The sequence below is a fragment of the Neofelis nebulosa genome, chromosome 17 (genome assembly GCF_028018385.1).
Source record: "Neofelis nebulosa isolate mNeoNeb1 chromosome 17, mNeoNeb1.pri, whole genome shotgun sequence".
NCBI classification, from domain to species: domain Eukaryota; kingdom Metazoa; phylum Chordata; class Mammalia; order Carnivora; family Felidae; genus Neofelis; species Neofelis nebulosa.
The window spans coordinates 49,184,836-49,203,202 of NC_080798.1; the positions used below are offsets into that span (position 1 = coordinate 49,184,836).

Below are 18,367 nucleotides of genomic sequence, written 5' to 3' on the forward strand. Positions count from 1 at the left end.
GGAAGATAATATCGAGGACTCCATCTAGAACACAACGTAGATGTGGAGGACAGATTGACAGGCTTGGCATGTACCTAATAGGAATTCCAGATATGGGTCAAGAAAACGGCAAGGAATTAATATTTGAAGAGAAAATGGCTGAAAATTCCAGGACTGAAGAGACAGCATGAGTACCAAACAATAAATAGATATCTAGGCATAATATAGTGAAACAGCAGGCAAAAATAAAGAGAAAATGTTAAAAACTACCTGAGCAAACAAGAATTCAAAGGAATGACAATTAGGCTAATGTACACCACATCAACTTAGACACCAGAAGATGATAGAGGGGTATCTTAGGAAAGCTAGAACTCTCCACCCCACTATCATTCAAGAACGAGGTAAAATTAAAGGTATTTCTGAACATGCTAAGGCAGTTTTATCACCTCCAGGCCTTTGCTAAAAGATCTACTAAGGGTATACTTCATCAAGAAGAAAAGTAAACCTGGGAAAAGGAGCAGGTTGTTAGCGCCATCATGGAACACAGAAATTGACACATAATGTTGATAAATTTAACTATAGGACAGTATATCATGATGCTTTCTGCTACAAGTAAAAGAATAACCCACAGTGACTTAAACTCTAAAAAAATACTTAATTTGCTTATGATGAGAAATATGGAGATAGGAAATTCCAGGGTTGGGGCAGTAGTCCAGTATTGACATGAAGGACCCTAGATCATTCCATTTTTCTGCTCTGCCATCCTCAGGGTGAAAGATCTCTCTCCTCATGGTTTTGAGATGGCTGCTGCAGCTCCATGCATTGTGTCATTACCCTGTAGCATCCCAAGCAGGAAGGCAAGGAGATGCTAGCTAAGAGGAAGTTTTGAATGTGCCTCTTTGTTAGGAAAGAGAACCTTTCCAAGAAAGCCCCTGCAGACATCTCCTTATGTCTCATTGGCCCGGGCTGATCAATCCTTAGACCAATTCCAGATAAAAGGGAACAGACTTACTGTGCTTGGCCTTGACTAGGCTTGCCTCATCTCCTGGGACTGGCTCCTTTGTTGCCTGAACAAAATCAGGACTCTGTTGGCAAGAAAAAAGGGGAGTAGCTGCTGGTAGGCAACCAGCAGTGCCTGCCACAGATGACAAAATACACAAAAATCCAGTGTCTAATTTGTTTTTTAATTAAAAAAAAAAAAGTTAAAATTGTTGACCACATTGTCAGGGAAGAATAAGGTATAATGAAGTAGGGAATTTCATTGTTAAATCACACCAAGTTGTTGCCTTGTTCAAGGGGATAGCGTGGCTAAAAACTTGCAGACTTCATTTTTTTAAAAATGTATATATGCTAACAATTTAACCACTAAAAAAAGAGAAATATAATTTTTAAGACAGGAGGAAAAAGAATGGGGGTATCAGGGAGAACAAAGCATGCCAATCCAACAGAAGTCAGGAAAAGAAAAAAGAACTAAAGAAATCGTAAAGAGAAAACACAAAGTAAGGTAATAACAGAAGTCCAAATACATAAATATAATGGGTTATATTCATGTTTCCAAAAAAAAAAAAAAAACAACCTCTATCATATTGGATAAAAAGCAATAAGTGGAAGAAAAAAAAAAAAAGCAATAAGTGGTCTGGAGCTTGGAGACGCCTATCAGTGAGACTCAGGGCCTTATCAGGAATGGCTTTTGGCCTTTGTCACCAGGTGGTTCTGTTCTTTAAATGACTTTCTGTTCCTTGCCTCATCTTTTCCTCTCTTCCCAACTGTTTATGTCTGGCCTTGTCTGCTCAGCTCTTGAGATAATGTTGTTTTTCTAGACTTTTCTTTCTTCCCTAGTATGGGTATGTATAGTGAATTCCTGGACTTTTCCCTGATGAAAACAAACCACATTGGGACCCCATGAGTGTGGAGCAGAACTGGGCCAGAGTGGAGCACATCGTGGTGCTCCCTCTGCCCCACCCACTCCCACACCTCAGAGCCCAGCAGTCCTCCCCCAAGAGCCTGCCTTTTAAGGGGCAACATTGGTCCTCTCATAGTGAAGACTGGTGGTTTATTTTTTAGGACCTAATTTAAAGTTAGCGAGAGTGATGGCTGTGGATTTGAGGAAATTTGTTCGCTCATGAGCTCTGGTTTCCTGACTGCTAACTCTGAGCAGCACCAGCAGCAGCACCAGCACCAGCAGAGCTGAGCCCAGACTGGATGTCAAGTCAAGGAAGGGAGGCGCTCAAGAGACAGAGGCTGCCCGAGGGTATATAACTGGGGTGCAAGGAGGGCCTGGGTCACTAGGATAACTGTGATGGGCCTGTGCCAGAGGCTGGTGCTAGGATATTGCAATGAGATGACTTCACTTAGCTGAACATGCGAAGGTGAAGCCACCAGTTCTCAGGCACTTCAAGGGCATGCCTCACTGGGTTTGAGACTATCAGGTCTCTTCCTCAAAACAATGACTGCCCCCGCCCCCCTTTGCCCCAGGCACCTTCTGCCAGGGTAGGCAGGGAGGCAGGGAGTTTGCTGGGTTGCTAGGTTGGCCAGGATCTGGGGCACGGGGAACCTTTCAATTGTTGTACCCCAGTTAGTGGGAAGAGCCTCTCTGGTAGCCAGTGGGTGCTTGTGGCAGGAGTACTGGCCTTGGAGCCATCAGGCCTGGTTGGCATTAAAACTCCGTCACTTACTGTCTGGATGACCTCGTTCAGTTAGTCTTGAGACTTCTGTGAATACTAAATGAGAGGCTATGCCCCCAAATGCTCAGAAACTCATATAGCATCATGCAGTGTGAGTAATCTGTGGTTTGATGCCTTCATATTAAGACTCTGGGACACGTCCTCAGGCTGTGTGACAGTGGGTGGAAAGAGGGTACTTTGTCAGCGTCTTGCTGGGTTTTTTTTTTTCCTTCTCCCCATTCCTTCCAGATTCAACCCTCCCCCCCCCCCCCCCCCCGCCATCCTCCAAGCCTTATTTTGACATTTCTTTTCTCTGCCTGCCAAGAAGATTGTGTTCAGCTGCGCTGGTCTGAGGCTGTGCTATCCTGTGCTTCATTAGGTTAATTCGATGGCTTGTCTTCTGGGAACTGACCAGAGGAGAGGTTCTAAAACCACCCTAGCCTCCAAAAGCCAATCCTCCCTGTTCTCCTTTTGGAGCAGGCTTTGCTGCTCAATCCCATACACCTCCTTTTCCTCTCCTCTACCTGTAAACTAAAGGCCCCCTTTAGCTTGTATTGGTTGCTCAAGCGTGCATCCCTTGATTGATAGAAGGTGTAGGGGAGGGAGACCATCCATTCTTCAAGGCCCGTGCTGCCCCTGATGTTCTGGATTCCGGTCACCAGTTCCTCAGTTCATTCTCAGCATCCTAAGCTCGGTCAGCCATTTAGGGGACGTTTATTGTTCAGCAGTCTAACCAAATATGCTAATTTGTGACCGCAAACCAGGCAGCATTGCTCTGCCACCTACTAAATTTCTCATGTGACTTCCCTGCTCTCTTAGAAGCCTGTTTCACATCTGGTCTCTGTAAATCTCCAACCCCAACAATGAAGAGACCCTCATTTTCCTACTGCCGAATCCCTCCCTGTGTCTGTGCCCTGACTCTGCTTTGCTTCCTGTTTCTTAGGCAGACCCTCTCCATGTAGGTCCAGCTCCCACCCCTTCTTACTATCAAGGATTTGGCTTCTCCACTGTATTCTTTTTCCTGCAGCATTAACTTTTTCCTCTACCAGCATACAAATATTCTGCAGTATCTCTCAACCCCCATTCCACTTCATTCCATTCTTAATTTCTTTTTTTTTTTTTTCTGGCAACACCTTTATTGAGTTATAATTCACATACCATACAGTTCACTCATTTTGAGGGTACAATTCAGTGGGTTTTAGTCTACTTACATGGTTATGCATCCATCACCACAAACAATTTTAGAACATTTCATCACCTAGAAGGCAACCCCATACCCATTAGCAGTCACTCCCCAACTCCCCCTAGGCAACTACTGCTTTATGGATTTGCCTATTCTGGAAATTTCATATCATGTGTATACACACACGCTCTCTCTCTCTCTCTCTCTCTCTCTCTCTCTCTCTCTGTCTTTAAAGAATGAAAATAGGGGTGTCTGACTTCAGCTCAGGTCATGTTCTCACAGTTGATGGTTTGAACCCCGTGCGGGTCAGGCTCTGTGCTGACAGCCCAGGGCCTGGAGCTTGCTTCTGATTCTGTGTCTCCCACTCTCTGGTCCTCCCCCGCTCATGCTCTGTATCGCTCTCTCTCAAAAATAAATAAACGTTAAAAAAATTAAAAAAAAAAAAAAAGAATGAAAATAGGAGCACCTGGATGGCTCAGTCAGTTAAGCATCCGACTCGTAATTTCAGCTCAGGTCATGATCTCATGGTTCATGAGATTGAGCCCCGCATCAGGCTCTGCACTGACCATGGAGGTTGATTGGGATTCTCTCTCTCCCTCTCTGCTCCTCCGCTGCTTGCTCACTCGTGTGCACTTTGTCTCTTGCTGTCTCTCTCAAAATAAATTTTAAAAAAAGAATGAAAATAAAAAAGACTGTTTCCACCACCTAAGTTAAGGAGTAATACATTACCCAATACTTCTGAAGCCTCTGTAAGCCCCTCCTTGATCTTACCTACCTTCCTGTCCCTTCAGAGGAATTTCCCGAATTTTACATTATTTCTTTGATTTTCTCTATTGTTTTATCTTCTATATATAGAGAGAGGCATATGCTTAGCTTTGCATACTTTTGAACTTTTTATGAACTCCGACTACTGGCATTCATCCATGACTTACTTTTCTTGCTCAACATAGTCATTTTTTGGTCATATTCATCCCTATTGATGTCTGAAACTAGAGTTCAATCATTTTTTCTGTATGACATGAATGTACCACAAATTACCCTTTTTATTCTGAGGGACATTTGGGTTGTTTGCATTTTTCGGTTATTACCAAGTGGTGTCTTCAACATCCTTGTATGTCTTTTGGTGCACATGTCCATATGTACCTGGTAGTAGAAATACTAGAGTTGATTACACACCTGCCAGGAGGCCTAAAATTTTAAAGATAGAAAATTTCAAGAACATGGAACAAATGGGACTCTCATATACCACTGGTGGAAATGTAAAATGCTACAGCCACTTTGAAACACTGTTTGATAATTTCTAGTAAAGTTTAGCATACACCTTCCCTATGACCCAGTAATTCCACTCCCAGGTATTTACCCAAGAGAAATAAGAGTAAGTGTCTACAAAAAGACGTATACAAGAAGTTCAGGGCAGCTGTATTCATAACAACCCAAAATTGGAAGCAACTCAGATTTCCAAACATGGAAAAGAACAGACTACAGTATGTTACGAACCTCCAGAACCTCCAGTACAGTATGGACGAACCTCCAGAACACTCCACTGACCAAACGAAGCCAGACATACAAGAACACATAATAGGTGTTTCTATGAATTTCAAGAGCAATTAAATGTAACATATGGTGACAGAAATCAGAAAAGTGGTGGACTGCAGGATATTGATGGGAAAGGAGCACAAGGGAGTTTTCTGGGGTGATAGAAATTGCTGTTTTCTAATGGGTGGCTACACAGATGTGCACATAGGTAAAAATTCATCAAGCTTTATATTGAAAGACCACTGCATTTTATTGGATATGAATTAAACCCCAGTGGAAAAAATAGATTGTCCCAAGTGGGAGTGAGATTTGGGAGGGGGGGCGGGGAATGAAACAGTATATTTAACCTGTTGTCAGGCTTCACCTTAAGCTTTAAATCTGCTTAAAATGACAAGCAGGCTAAATTCCCTGGATTTGTTATTCAGTGATTCTAAATATTTAGCCTTTCAATGAGAAAGCATTCATTCCCACCCATACCTCAGGAAGATTTATCTCTGAAGATACTCACACAAAGGAAGTCATAAAATAAATTAGCCCAGGACAACTGAGGAAAATTTCTACTCTTGCATTCTGTTCCCACACCATGTTTTTTTGTGAGAAAGATGGTTTTTAATTTCTCTTTTAAAAAACACAAAACACCACTGGGATATTCTTATGTCTGTCCTTATTAGGTAGTACCACATTATCTTCCAAAGCATTGTACCAACTTATTGTCCTAATAGTGATGTGTGAGTGTTCTTAATACTCCACATCCTCTGCCAATTCTTGGTACTGTTAGTTTTTTTTTTTAATTTCCCCACAAAAATCCTGGAAGACAGTGCAAGCAATAATGTCTGTGACATTGGCCATAGCAACATTTTTCTAGGTATGTCTCCTGAGGCAAGAGAAATAAAAGCAAAAATAAATTATTGGGACTACATCAAAATAAAAAGCTGCCCAATGAAGGAAGCAATCAACAAAACAAAAAGGGTTAGTATCCAAAATACATAAAGAACTTATTATACAAATCAACACCCAAAAAACAGATAATCCAATTAAAAAATGGTCAGGGACACCTAGGTGGCTCAGTTGGTTAAGCTTCCGACTTCAACTCAGGTCATGATCTCACAATTGGTGGGTTTGGGCCCTACATCAGGCTCTGTGCTGACAGCTCAGAGCCTGGAACCTGCTTCAGCTTCTGTGTCTCCCTATCTCTGCCCCTCCCCTGCATGTGCTCTGTCTCTCTCTGTCTCTCAAAAATAAGTAAACATTAAAAAAAAATTTTTTTTAGTTGGCAGAATACATAACAGACATTTCTCCAAAGAACACATATAGATGGTCAGCAGACACATGAAAAGCTGCTCAACATCACTTATCATCAGGAAAGTACAAATCAAAACTACAATGAGATATCACCTCACACCTGTCAGAATGGCTAAAGTCAACAACACAAGAAACAAGTGTTGGCAAGGATGTGGAGAAAAAGGAACACTCATGTACTGTTGGTAGGAATGTAAACTGGTGCAGCCACTGTGGAAAACAGTATAGAGGTTCCTCAGAAAGTTAAAAATAGAACTGGGTTGCCTGAGTGGCTGAGCCAGTTAAAGGTTCCACTCTTGATCTCAGCTCAGGTCTTGAGGTCGGTCGTGAGTTCAAGTTCTACATTGGGCTCTGTGCTGCACAGGAAGCCTACTTAAAATAAATAAATAAATAAATGAATAAATAAATAAATACACATTCATATATACATATATGTGTGTGTGTGTGTGTGTGTGTGTGTGTGTGTGTGTGTGTGTGTATGTATATATAGTACTACCCTATGATCCAGCAATTGCACTACTGGGTATTTACCCAAAAAATACAAAAACACTGATTCAAAGGGATACATGCACCCCTTTGTTTATTGCAGCATTATTTACAATAGCCAAATTATGAAAGCAGCCCATGTCCATCAATAGATGAATGGATAAAAGTGAAATAATTCAGTGAGAGAAAGACAAATGCCATATGATCTCACTCATAAGTGGAATTTAGGAAACAAAACAAATGAGCAAATGGAAAAAAAAGAGAGAGACAAACCAAGAAACAGACTCTTAACTATAGAGAATAAACTGGTTACCAGAGGGGGGTGCTGAAATAGATTTTTTTTTAATTCCTCCAAGAGCCCATTTTAAAATGTAAATCAGCTCATGATTTACAAACCCTGCCATCAGATTCATAATAAATCCTAATCCCTTCACAGCCCTCTGTGGTCACCCTCAGCCTTCTGTGCCTTCGTCTCTGACACCCTCACCACCCCCGCCTGCTTCATGGGCCCATTTGTTCTATGTTTATCAGGTCAGTCTTGCTTCCTCCTCATTCTCTTTGCGTCCTTTGTTCTCTCTCCTGGCTCCCTGTAATTTCCCTTTGTATTTGCCACTAGACCAGAAGCTCTGTGAGGACAGGATGGGTGTGTCCTGTCCCGCATTGTCCCCATGCCCAGTACTAGCCCTTTAAGTATCTGCTGAATGAACAAACAAGTCCCCAGCAGCCAGGTGGGTCCGGAAGAATGGTCTACTTCCCTTTTGGGTACCAGAGCACGTGCCTTCCCTCCAACTTTGTTCTCTTGGTGTGTGTGTGCCTGGGCTTCACGGGAAAGATCAGAGCAGCTGTGAGGGAAGAAATCAGAATTAGGCAATGAGCACCTGAAGGGCACGCGGAGTCCACTGGAGGAAACAAGATGCATGAAAGTACTTCTCAAGGGTCAGCACTGGGTGACTTCTGGGGTTTGGGGTGCATGTTGAGGGGCCTCTGATGTTTCTTAGTTCCAGGTAGCAACAATTCCTCCCTATGTCTCTGCCCTCAACACATGTTGAGCTGCTCAAGCTCCCAGGAACAGCCTGGCCATGGGGTTTGCAAAGCAAGGGCTTTTGCTGGTTACCCCACTTCTCTGCCTTTCCCCAACACATTGATGAAACCAGGACTTTTCTTCTCCCCCACAAGGTAGCTGGTTACCTCAGATGCCCCCTTTGTTGAGCTGGAATCCCAAGGAGTTACTTCTCCAATAGGGGAGACATTTCCTTTGGAGCCTCCTGTGCCAACTTCTGCCCAGCCCCGACCTTCAATGGCCACCATGGGCTGCCCACCAGAAACCAGGTCTCCCTGGAGAGGCTTCTTGGAAAGTCACCGCCTCCCTTAGCCACTTGCTTTGTGGTTGGCTCTCGCTGGGTCACAGGATGTTAGGAGCAGGACCCTGTAAAACCAAGTGCTTTTCTTCAGATGTTGGGCATAGAAAGGGGCAAAGAGGGAATTGAAAGAGACAATGACCTGGCTTCCTATTTACAGACAATCAGCCAAAGGCTATGCCTGGAATCTCGCCTTCCAAACAGGTGCAGTAAAAAAACATCAGAAGCAAAGCACCTTGGAACCCGTGCTGTTGGGCCCCCTGGGAATCAGAGCCAGTCACCCTGGGTGAGACATGTTGGGGAAGCTTTGCTTTAGGCCCTAGAAACCACCTCTGTGTCTGTTTGTCACTCGTCCCGGAACCCCTTGGTAGTTGGAAGAAGTCACAGGCCTCTTTCTGTGCCCTGGCCGGTCACAGGCTTTGGAATCAGATAGACCTGGACACAGATATCACCTCCACTCACAAGATTGTGACCTTAGGCAAATTCCTTTACTTCTGTGATCACTGTTTCCTCACCCAAAACGGTGTCTTCCTTATTGGAATGTGCTAGTTCCATTCCCCGATGGCTTTGTGGTTTGGCTGGGCTCCAGAAATTTGAGCTGCCATGAGTGGAGAGGGCAGCTAAGGTCCTTGAACACAGTCTGAGAGGCCTTCTCTGAAGCTGCTGGCAGCAGCCAGAGGACCGTGGAAGGGCTGGCTGGAGCTGGAGCTTTCAGCAAAGGGCTGTGGTGCCCAGGGGCCAGGTCAGAACTGGGGCTAACTGGATTTGGAGAAGAGCTGGTGGGGACAGGCAGGCAGCCAGATTTAAGTGATCCCTAAGGCATGGAGCCAGGGCCCAGGGCCTCCACTCTCAAACTTGTCCCTGACTTTTGCCTAGCCTCCCTTGCACATGGCATGGATCCAAATTCCTTTCCTTAGGGCCCCTCCCTAAACTGCTAGCCTCTTCTTCCTGCTCTTGCCCACCAGGGCAGCCTAAGGCCTCAGATTGCCCATGTCCCCAGGGACCCTGGCATTCACTTCATCCAAACATACAGATGAAGGTAACTGTCTAGATGACTGTGTGGTTGGGGCTCTGAGCCCAACACCCCTGCATCCTGACACCAGAGCTGGAAGGATTGTTAATAGTTCACTGAGCTAACCCAGGAATGCTTCATCTAGAGCCCACACTGGGGAGAGGAGAGGGCAAATCCCAGGGCAGAGGCCCAGCCCTCCCCCATGGACCCCTCTCTTGCCCAGAAGGGTTTCTCACAACTCCTCAGAGGGTAGAGAGCACCAGGGTGGGGAGCCATACCTGCAGGCAAGTCTCCTGTGATCTTTTCTCTGGGCCATTTTCTCTTCAGTTTCACCTGGAATTAACCTCACACAGCTGGACTAGGAACTTTCTGAACCTGGTTCTTCCAGTGACTCGCCATGGACTCCAGGGAAATCACTTTATGTCCTTGTATACTTTCTGGCTAATAAGTGAGGAGAGTAGGCTAATCTCTTCCTCTGCAGCCCTTGAGAGCTATCTGTGGGTGGTGAGAGGAGAGAGCCCTTTCTTTTGTTCACCCTTTGGTTAAGTGGGCATCTCCTCTCCTGCTAACTTGTCCCCTCTGGGACTTGAGGGCGGGGCCGGGAAAGAGAGAGAGAGAGAGAGAGAGAGAGTGAGTGTGTGTGTGTGCATGCACGCGTGCGTGTGCGAGTGCAATTTATCTGCACATTACTTTTCCTCTCTGCAATTTCAGGGTCATGCTGCGGCAGCTTGGCGCCTGACGAGAGCGAGGGGGAACCTGCCAGGGGATTACTGCTAGCGAGAGCTAACAGCAGGACAGCAGGCCTCAGGGGAGTGGGGATGGGCAGAGCAGCCTGTGAGGCTGGGCCAGCAGCACCAAGGAGGCCTGGGCCCTGGCAGGGAGCTCGGCACACGCTCAGCTGACCCAGACGGCATTCACAGCAGATCCCCACTGAGCAGCAGCTGTCCCCAGGCCCTGGAGGACCTCTCAGCAGGAGCAGGAGCTCCGTGAGCCCCTCTTCAACCACAGTTGGAGCTGTGACCATTGGGAGAAGGGAGCAGCGCCTTGAATGGGAAGCGGAAGGGCAGAACCTAATGCAAGGAGGATCTTGGTCTCTGCAGGAGAGTTTTCTGACACCCACAGAGCTTCCTGGGTTTCTTCTCTCAAGACTGGGGCATCGTTCCCTCCCCTGGTGAAGGGTTTGGCCCAGGAGGGCCAGTTGAGGCGGGGACAACTCTTGGATGGAATCCAGACCACTTGAAGCTCATGTGCTCTCTGCTGTGATTGAGGTTCAAAGGCTTCCCCACTGCAGGGGACGAGGGGCCGCCTCCGTGTCTGCTCATGAACCACAAGGACTCCGAATGCTCCAGACTGGACCGTTTCGAGCCACCAAAGAGGGGGGCCCCCGGAGCTGGCAGCCAGCAACCCCAAGGGACTAGAGGGCTGGGATGGACTGACCTGCCCCTCACCAGGGCAGTGGGAGAATCAGAGCCTCTGTGGCCCAGCTAGTGACAGAGAGACCTGATGAAGCCATAAGCAGGGGCCCGAGTGGCCCAGGGACAGGGGAGCCACTCCTGCCTACGTGCTTTCTCCTTGCCTAGAGGGAGGGTGTGGTGAGGGACCCCTGCCTCTGTCCCCTCCTCAGCACGTGCCCCTATGCCCTTTGCACGTGGCGCCAGAAGAGGCAGGCTACGCTGTGGCTGGCCCATCAGTGGGCTGGGAAAGGAGTGGCCACGGTGACACCCCACTGCCCACCAGGCTGGTGGTCTGGCCCCCCGGGGCGCCAAACCATGAAGTGCTCCCTGCGGGTGTGGTTCCTCTCTGTGGCCTTCCTGCTGGTGTTCATCATGTCACTGCTCTTCACCTACTCCCACCACAGCATGGCCACCTTGCCCTACCTGGACTCGGGGACCCTGGGTGGGACCCACCGGGTGAAGCTGGTGCCTGGCTATGCTGGCCTGCAGCGCCTCAGCAAGGAGGGGCTCCCCGGCAAGAGCTGTGCCTGCCGCCGCTGCATGGGTGACACTGGAGCCTCTGACTGGTTCGATAGCCACTTCAACAGCAACATTTCCCCTGTGTGGACCCGAGAGAATATGGATCTGCCTCCAGATGTCCAGAGGTGGTGGATGGTGAGAGCTACAGCCCCTCCTGCCTCCCCTTTGCTGCCCCCTCGGTCCCCCGGTTTGGGAGTCACTCTTCAAGCCCCTCTTGGATTTGGGCATTCTGCCTTCTGGCCCCCAGAGCCTTGACAAAGTATTCGGTCCATTTGACCAGAGCCATCTGGTAGGGTCACAGATTCTGAAAGGCAGAGTGAGCTTTGGCCTGGAAGGAGAGAGAACCACTTTTTAGTGCCTGTAGGGGCTGAGCAGACACCAGAAATGCCTACTAGGCCAGGGAGGTAACACAGGAGATACAGGCCCCAAGGAGGAAGATGCTGAGAGGTAAGGACCATGGTGGGGAGAATGTCTGCCCTTTATAAAGGAGGCAACCCCTCTCAGCTGTAGCAAACTTGTGCTGTGCAGGGATGTGACCCATCACTGCTGGATCTTCTGACCCCTTCCAAGAGAACTTGGAAGTCCACAGTTTTTTGCTAAATATCCTAATTTGTAAATGTTGGCTCACAAGAATTTTAAACACTGTGAGGGCCACTCAGTTTTCTACAATTGCTGGAAGAGGCTTTCTTCTGGGCCAGGATAAGAAAACATTGTGAGTTTCTTTGGGAGATAAGGGAGGTGAGGGGCAGGGGATGAGAGGACAGGTATGCCCGAGGCTCCCTGCTTTTCTGGATCCTGTCACCTTTCTGCTCCTTTTAACTCCCTTTACCTCATCCTTGTCATCTCTGGAATGTCACTCCCTAGGCTCTTCCTGGGCCATCTGATTGCCATACTGTGTCAGGTGGAGCAGTGTCAGTGCTTAGCCCAAGGGCCCTCAGGCCACCTTCATTCCCCGCTGGGGGACTGGGGAGTCAGCTCCTGGTTTCCCCAGCTGGAAAATGGGGAAGATGACGACTCCCCACTCTTTCTCACATTCAGGGAGACAGTGAGGAGGAGCTCCTGTGATCAGGCTTATCAGAACAACTCACAGATCCTGCTTCCTAGCTCAGACTGTCCAAGTCCCTAAGAATGGGGAGGTCTACAGAGCAAGGATCACCAGGAGCCCCAGGGGCCATTCCTGTGGCAGCCTGGAGCGCTCGAAGGGTTCCGCCTGTTAATCATAGTCACAGCCCTCATTTTGTGAGGAAAATCAAGGTTCAGATAGTGCATAGAGCTTGCCTGAGGTGGTGGCCACCTAGGACCAGAGCAGGATCCTGGGCAGAAGTAGACCCATGGGTAGGCCAGGTTTCCTTCCCTTAGGGATGGAACTCGGGGCTGTTAAGCACCAAGCATGTTCTTCAGCCAAGACACAGAAGCCATTTCTTTCGGGCTCCCCATAGTCACTCCCTTTTGCTGTGAACTTAGAAATTCTTATCTCAAGCTTAGCTTCCTGTCCACACTCAGTTCGTATTCTTGTTCTCAAGAGCCTTTCCTGTGCTCCTGTGCTAAGAGGCAGAGAAGCAGGCCTACTCCATTCCCTTCATTTATTCTGTCCCCTGAGCAGCTCCTGCTCAGCCACACTCCCCATATTATGGTTCAGACCACAGAGCGTTTTAAAGCCCTAGTTTCTACCCTACTGATTTGTGGTCTGTGACCCAAGTCCAGTCTGCTCAATATTTTCTTTTAGTTTATTTTTATTTATTTTTGAGAGAGAGAGAGAGAGAGCAAGCTGGGGAGGGACAGAGAGAGAGGGAGACAGAATCACAAGCATGCTCCGCGCTGTCCGTGCAGAGCCCGATGCAGGGCTCAAACTCACAAACCGTGAGATCATCATCTGAGCCAAAATCAAGAGTTGGATGCTTAATCGACTGAGCCACTCAGGTGCCCCTGCTCAATATTTCTAAAATATTTGCATTAGTGGGACACCTGGGTGGCTCACTCTGTTAAGTGCCCGATTCAAGCTTAGGTCATGATCTCACAGCTCGTGAGTTCGAGCCCTGTGTCAGGCTCTGTACTGACAGCTCGGAGCCTGGAGCCTGCTTCGCATTCTGTGTCTTCCTCTCTCTCTACCACGCCCCTGCTTGGACTCTGTGTGTGTGTTTCTCTCTCTCTCTCTCTCAAAAAATAATAAACATTAAAAAAAAAAAAACTTTAAAATATTTGCACTAGTTAACATTTAGGAATTGGGATATTTCACGTGAAATCCATATTTTCAGCTTCTCTTGAAAAACTGGAAAATTTGGTGCTTTTGAGCTCACGATACAACACACCAGCAGTCAGCTCACTCCTTTTTGATGGGGCCTCCTGTTTGCCATAGGCCCCATCTGCCACTTTACTCCTGCGCAGTTACTTGCCTGACGTGTTGGCATTTGAGGGCTGCCCCAGCTTCATTTCATGGTCTTCCACGGTTACTGGTGGTTGGAAGCACAGGGAACCAGTTTCATTCCAGCCATTCTGACTTTGAAAGAATTCCTGTACCTCTCTGCCTGCTCTTCTCTCCTCTAGGGCTCAGGGGCTGACTCCAGTTTATCCCTGTGGATATTGCGTCAAGATGGAGCTTTCCTAACCGAGTCCTCAGGCTCAGTCCCAGAGGCGCCCTCTGTAGGCGGGTTGGGAATGAGCCCTTGAAGCTCAGCAGGGTTTTCCACATTAACTGCACCTCAAAATGACTCTTCCTGTGACTCATAGCTTCCCTGAGAGGACCGCAGAGCAGGGGCCTCTGCAGCCATGAGGAGCCCAAGAAGTTTCTCTGCTCTGCGGTACCCCTTGACCCCCGAGTCCCCTCCAGTGCGTTAGAGCCTGCGCCTGATGAGAAGGGCACTAACCTCAGAAAGGAACTTTACTGTGTGGGAATGGGGGCGTGTCCTCACTGTCGAGAGAGAATTCCCTTTCCCTGACTGAGATTAGAGGGTGAAGGCAGAGAGGCGAGACAGGCAGGAATCCCTCCCTGCTCACCCGCCCCTCTCCTTCCTTCTTCCCTCCTGTCCACAGATGCTGCAGCCCCAGTTCAAGTCACACAATACCAACGAGGTACTGGAGAAGCTGTTCCAGATAGTGCCAGGCGAGAACCCCTACCGCTTCCGGGACCCCCACCAGTGCCGGCGCTGTGCTGTGGTGGGCAACTCAGGCAACCTGCGGGGCTCTGGCTACGGTCCGGATGTGGATGGGCACAACTTCATCATGAGGTGAGCCCCAGGGAGCCCAAGGGTGGGCCCAGGACAGGCCTCCAGAAGGAAGCACTGGCCTCCATAGACTTGTCTGACAGTGTAGAAGTTGCCTGCTGCTGTGAGCCTCCCATACCAGAACCTTCTATAAAGGCTTGAGTGTCTCACTCTTACTTGTTGGGTAGATGGGGAGGCAGAATTCCCATTCTGTACTTTGCTTGAGGCCTGCAGTCAGTTTCGAGTCCTGAACTCCTCCGAAAAGAACCAAGAGTAGACCACTGGTTGTTTTCTGGTGAGAACTCCCACCTGCCTGGTCCCCTCAGTGCTGAGCCAGGAGTGAGGCCCCACACTAATGTCTTGATTAATAGCCACAGATGGTTCCTCCTGGCAGTCTCACAGAAGATGGAGGTCCTGGGCAGGAAGAGGAACTGCTCAGTGCTTGCTCTGGGCTGCTGTCCCTCACCTTTATTTGATAAGGTTTAGATTATGTGGGGCAGATTCATTTACCAGACATCTCTGCCCAGCCTTAAGGAAAGGAGAGGGGTTGGAAAGGCATTCGTTTCAGACAAAGACACAGAGCTATGAGCCTGGAGGTGAACAGGGACTACATGGGAGACTTAAAACTCCAACATGGACTGCTCATTCTGTTCCTGACTTTCATCCTGTTTTCTGACTTTCTCCTTAGACTTGGGGATGGGAAATGCCATGCTGGAGATCCTTCCATCCCACTCCTTGGTGGAAAAAGAGACTTGAGAGTAAATATACTGAAAATGCCGAGTTTTCACTAAGCATCTCTTATGATGAACATTGCAGAAAGACCAGGTTTCCCAGGAGGCGAAGGAAGGGCTTTGTCTTAGAAACTGTTGCTGTTTCCATGGCAACACCCAGGCAGCAGTATGTCTCTGAGGCTTTCACCATTCCTTGCAAAACCTTTCTCATGTTGAGAAGGGGGGGGGGCGGTGGGGAGAGGAGGTCTGCTAGGCCCCATCCAGGAACCCAGAACCACCTGAGATTCTCTCTATCCTCCAACTGCTGGCACTCAGAATGTAAGGGAGGCAAGCTGGTTGCTGGAGAAGGGGCTCTCTCTACCCTGAAACAGTGGCCGAGAGTGGGGAAGGAGGCATCCATCACTTCAGTGCAGCCCTGGGACTCTCGGGAAGCCCAGGGAAATGGTCTTGAGTGCCTGAATCTCCTGCCTCTGCTGCCCTGCCCCCTGTGCTAAGTGGATGCTTTCATTATCCATGTCAGTAGCGGTTGGGAACCTCCAGGGTAGAAGCAGAGAAAAAGGCTTGGCCGCTATGACACCTTAGTGGTACCTGGTCAGGCCAGGCTACAGAAAGGAATTCACAGATGTTCACTCACAGAGACCAGGTTAGGAGATGTGTGTTTTGGAATGGACCCCAGAATTGCTTTGTGTAAGGGGTGACCCAGATTGAATTGGCTTTTTGCTGATGTGTACAGTCTGATGGTAGTGGAGGTGACTCTTTCCTTATAGGCATGTCTTGGTTTGGAACCACTGGGGACGCCTCCCTGGTCCCTGGAGGCAAGACCAACATAAGACCCCACCAAGCTGAGTTACAGTGAGATGATGGCTATACCCATATTTCCCTATCCCACCCCCCGGCTGCCTCCTCCTCCTATATGTCTTCTGAGCCCTGCTGAAAACTTCAAATGGAGTTGAGCTGGTTCTGCCTTAGCCAGCCAGCAGACCTAGAACAAGCACCTGGCAGTCTTAGGCTCACCTTAATACATGAGTGAATGGAAGAGACTAGGTGACCAGATACCAAACTCTAAGCATGAATGCACATCCACCATTCCCCTGCCTCTGCCCTCAGGTACAGAGGCAACCAGAAACAGATAGAATTCTAGAATGCTTTTCCCCTGAATCATGGAGATGTAGTTCAACCTGTGTCCTGTCTGGCCCCTTTCCAGGGCTTGGCTTCTCCAGAATGAATCAGAACCTCAAAGCAAAATCCTGCCCTCAAAATCATGCCATGTTCCTTCCTTCTACCTTGGAGGCTATGAAACATCTTTTTTAGAACTCTTACTCCATTCGTTCTCAAATTTTAGAAAGTTGGTGCCTGCCCAGCAAGTGAGAGGGACCTGAGGGAGGTGGAGGCAATGATACCGCCTGCCAGGTCTAAGAAGGGACTTCCTCAAGACTGTGACTACAGATGATGGGGGTGGGGAGGAGTGGGGTTGTCTTCAGAGGCCAACCTGGGACACTTGTAGCCCTTTGATCTGTGGGACCAGTTTGGCCTCTCCATGTCAAGTGAGAGGAGGTTATTTCTTAGGTACACGCCAGAGTGAACCTTGACCCCAGCTCCTGCCCAGTCCAGGCCCCAGCCAACTTGAGTGTCACCAACCCACGTCGTCCACTTCCTGATACCCCGTTACATATCCCAGGCAGCTGAGAAACACCATCCCAATTGATCTGTTCCTCACAGACCCCAGGGCTGATGTGACAGAAGGCAGATCCAGGTGTGGCTCTGATGACCATAGGACACCAGTGCTGTGTGTAGAGCTCTAGTAGCCCCAGAAAACTGTCATTAATAAATGGGAAAGTATACTTTTAGGCTCTTCTAAGAGGTAATATCTCTGAATCCTAAAGACCAGGAAAACAGAGGGGTGCCCAGACAGGAGGCAGAGGGGCAGTTAACCTAAAGAAATGGAGTCTAGAGCACAGTTGGTCCTACAGAAAAGATTCTAGGCTTCTGCTTGAGCCAGACTAGAACTGAAGTGGCCAAGAACAAAGACTCACTCTCTAGTTCTAAATCAGGCCGTTCTCAGGCTTCATGGCTTTCCAACTCCAAACATCCTCCAATTCCTCAAGGGAAGGGAACGAGAGAGCTACAGCAATATGACCGGCAGCAGTGGGGCCTCCTGGATGTGCTCCTACTGTATCGTGTCATCAGGGGGAGGTGGGCAGGAGGAAGGCATTGTGGGAGCCCCAGTGACACAGGAGGTCTTTACCCAGCCCAGCTGAGTGGTGCCAGCCACTTTAAGTACAGGTAACCTTCATCCTGGTTTTACAGAATAGGCATAAAAAGCTGGGAAAGCACATGGAGACTTTGCTCCCTCTCTCCCAGGTCCCTTTATCCCCATTGGAGGGCAAGGTTATGGTCATCTATCTAGGCAGTCATGATTCTGCAAAGTGGTCCACACAAGACAGGAATGTTCTCATAGATGGTCATAGCAGAAAAGACCAACAGGTTTGTGTTTACAGCTGGATCACCTGTTTTGAAGATGTTCACCAAAAGAGGGAGCTTTGATTTTATTGATCCTATGTTTTGCACAAGTTGAAAGGAAGTAGAAGCCTCCTGGGCTTGTTATACCTAGGAGGACGGTGAGCCCACTCTGGGTTTCCGACTTCTTCCATGGCAGCATGGGAGAGACACATCCACACTGCGCATCACCAGCAGACAGCCAAGGTGGGCACTGTCAGAACTTGGAGCATCCCTCCTGGCCTTGGAACAGAAAGGCAGATAAGAAGCTGACGTACAGGGACAGAGGGGCTGGTGCTGGTGGAATAGAGGCTGCCATGCAGCTCAGGGGCTGAGGGAATGCTTCAGCTTCTTATCTTGCTTCCACCGTCTTCTAGGAAAGAGGACAGAACAGCCAGGTAAGGTTGAAGCTGTAGAAGGCTGTTCTCTTCTTTAATAAAAAAAAATTGTA

The 18,367-nt window shown here is 48.3% G+C and overlaps 1 protein-coding gene and 1 long non-coding RNA gene across 3 annotated transcripts in view; one reads left to right on the forward strand and one right to left on the reverse strand.

Moving 5' to 3' along the window:
- Positions 1–18,367, forward strand: part of ST3GAL2 (ST3 beta-galactoside alpha-2,3-sialyltransferase 2) — a 48,510-nt gene that overhangs the window by 21,676 nt on the left and 8,467 nt on the right. For both annotated transcript variants that reach the window (XM_058707254.1, XM_058707253.1), the window contains 2 exons: positions 10,228–11,624; positions 14,520–14,713. In XM_058707254.1, the coding sequence (XP_058563237.1) occupies positions 11,286–11,624; positions 14,520–14,713 (533 nt within the window). In that variant the 5' untranslated portion in view covers positions 10,228–11,285. The remainder of the gene's footprint in view (positions 1–10,227; positions 11,625–14,519; positions 14,714–18,367) is intronic.
- Positions 7,214–10,199, reverse strand: LOC131499323 (uncharacterized). The gene is made up of 3 exons (XR_009255804.1): positions 9,795–10,199; positions 8,335–8,572; positions 7,214–7,988 (listed from the first exon to the last, which is right to left on the reverse strand). It is a non-coding gene; the product is annotated as an uncharacterized LOC131499323 (long non-coding RNA).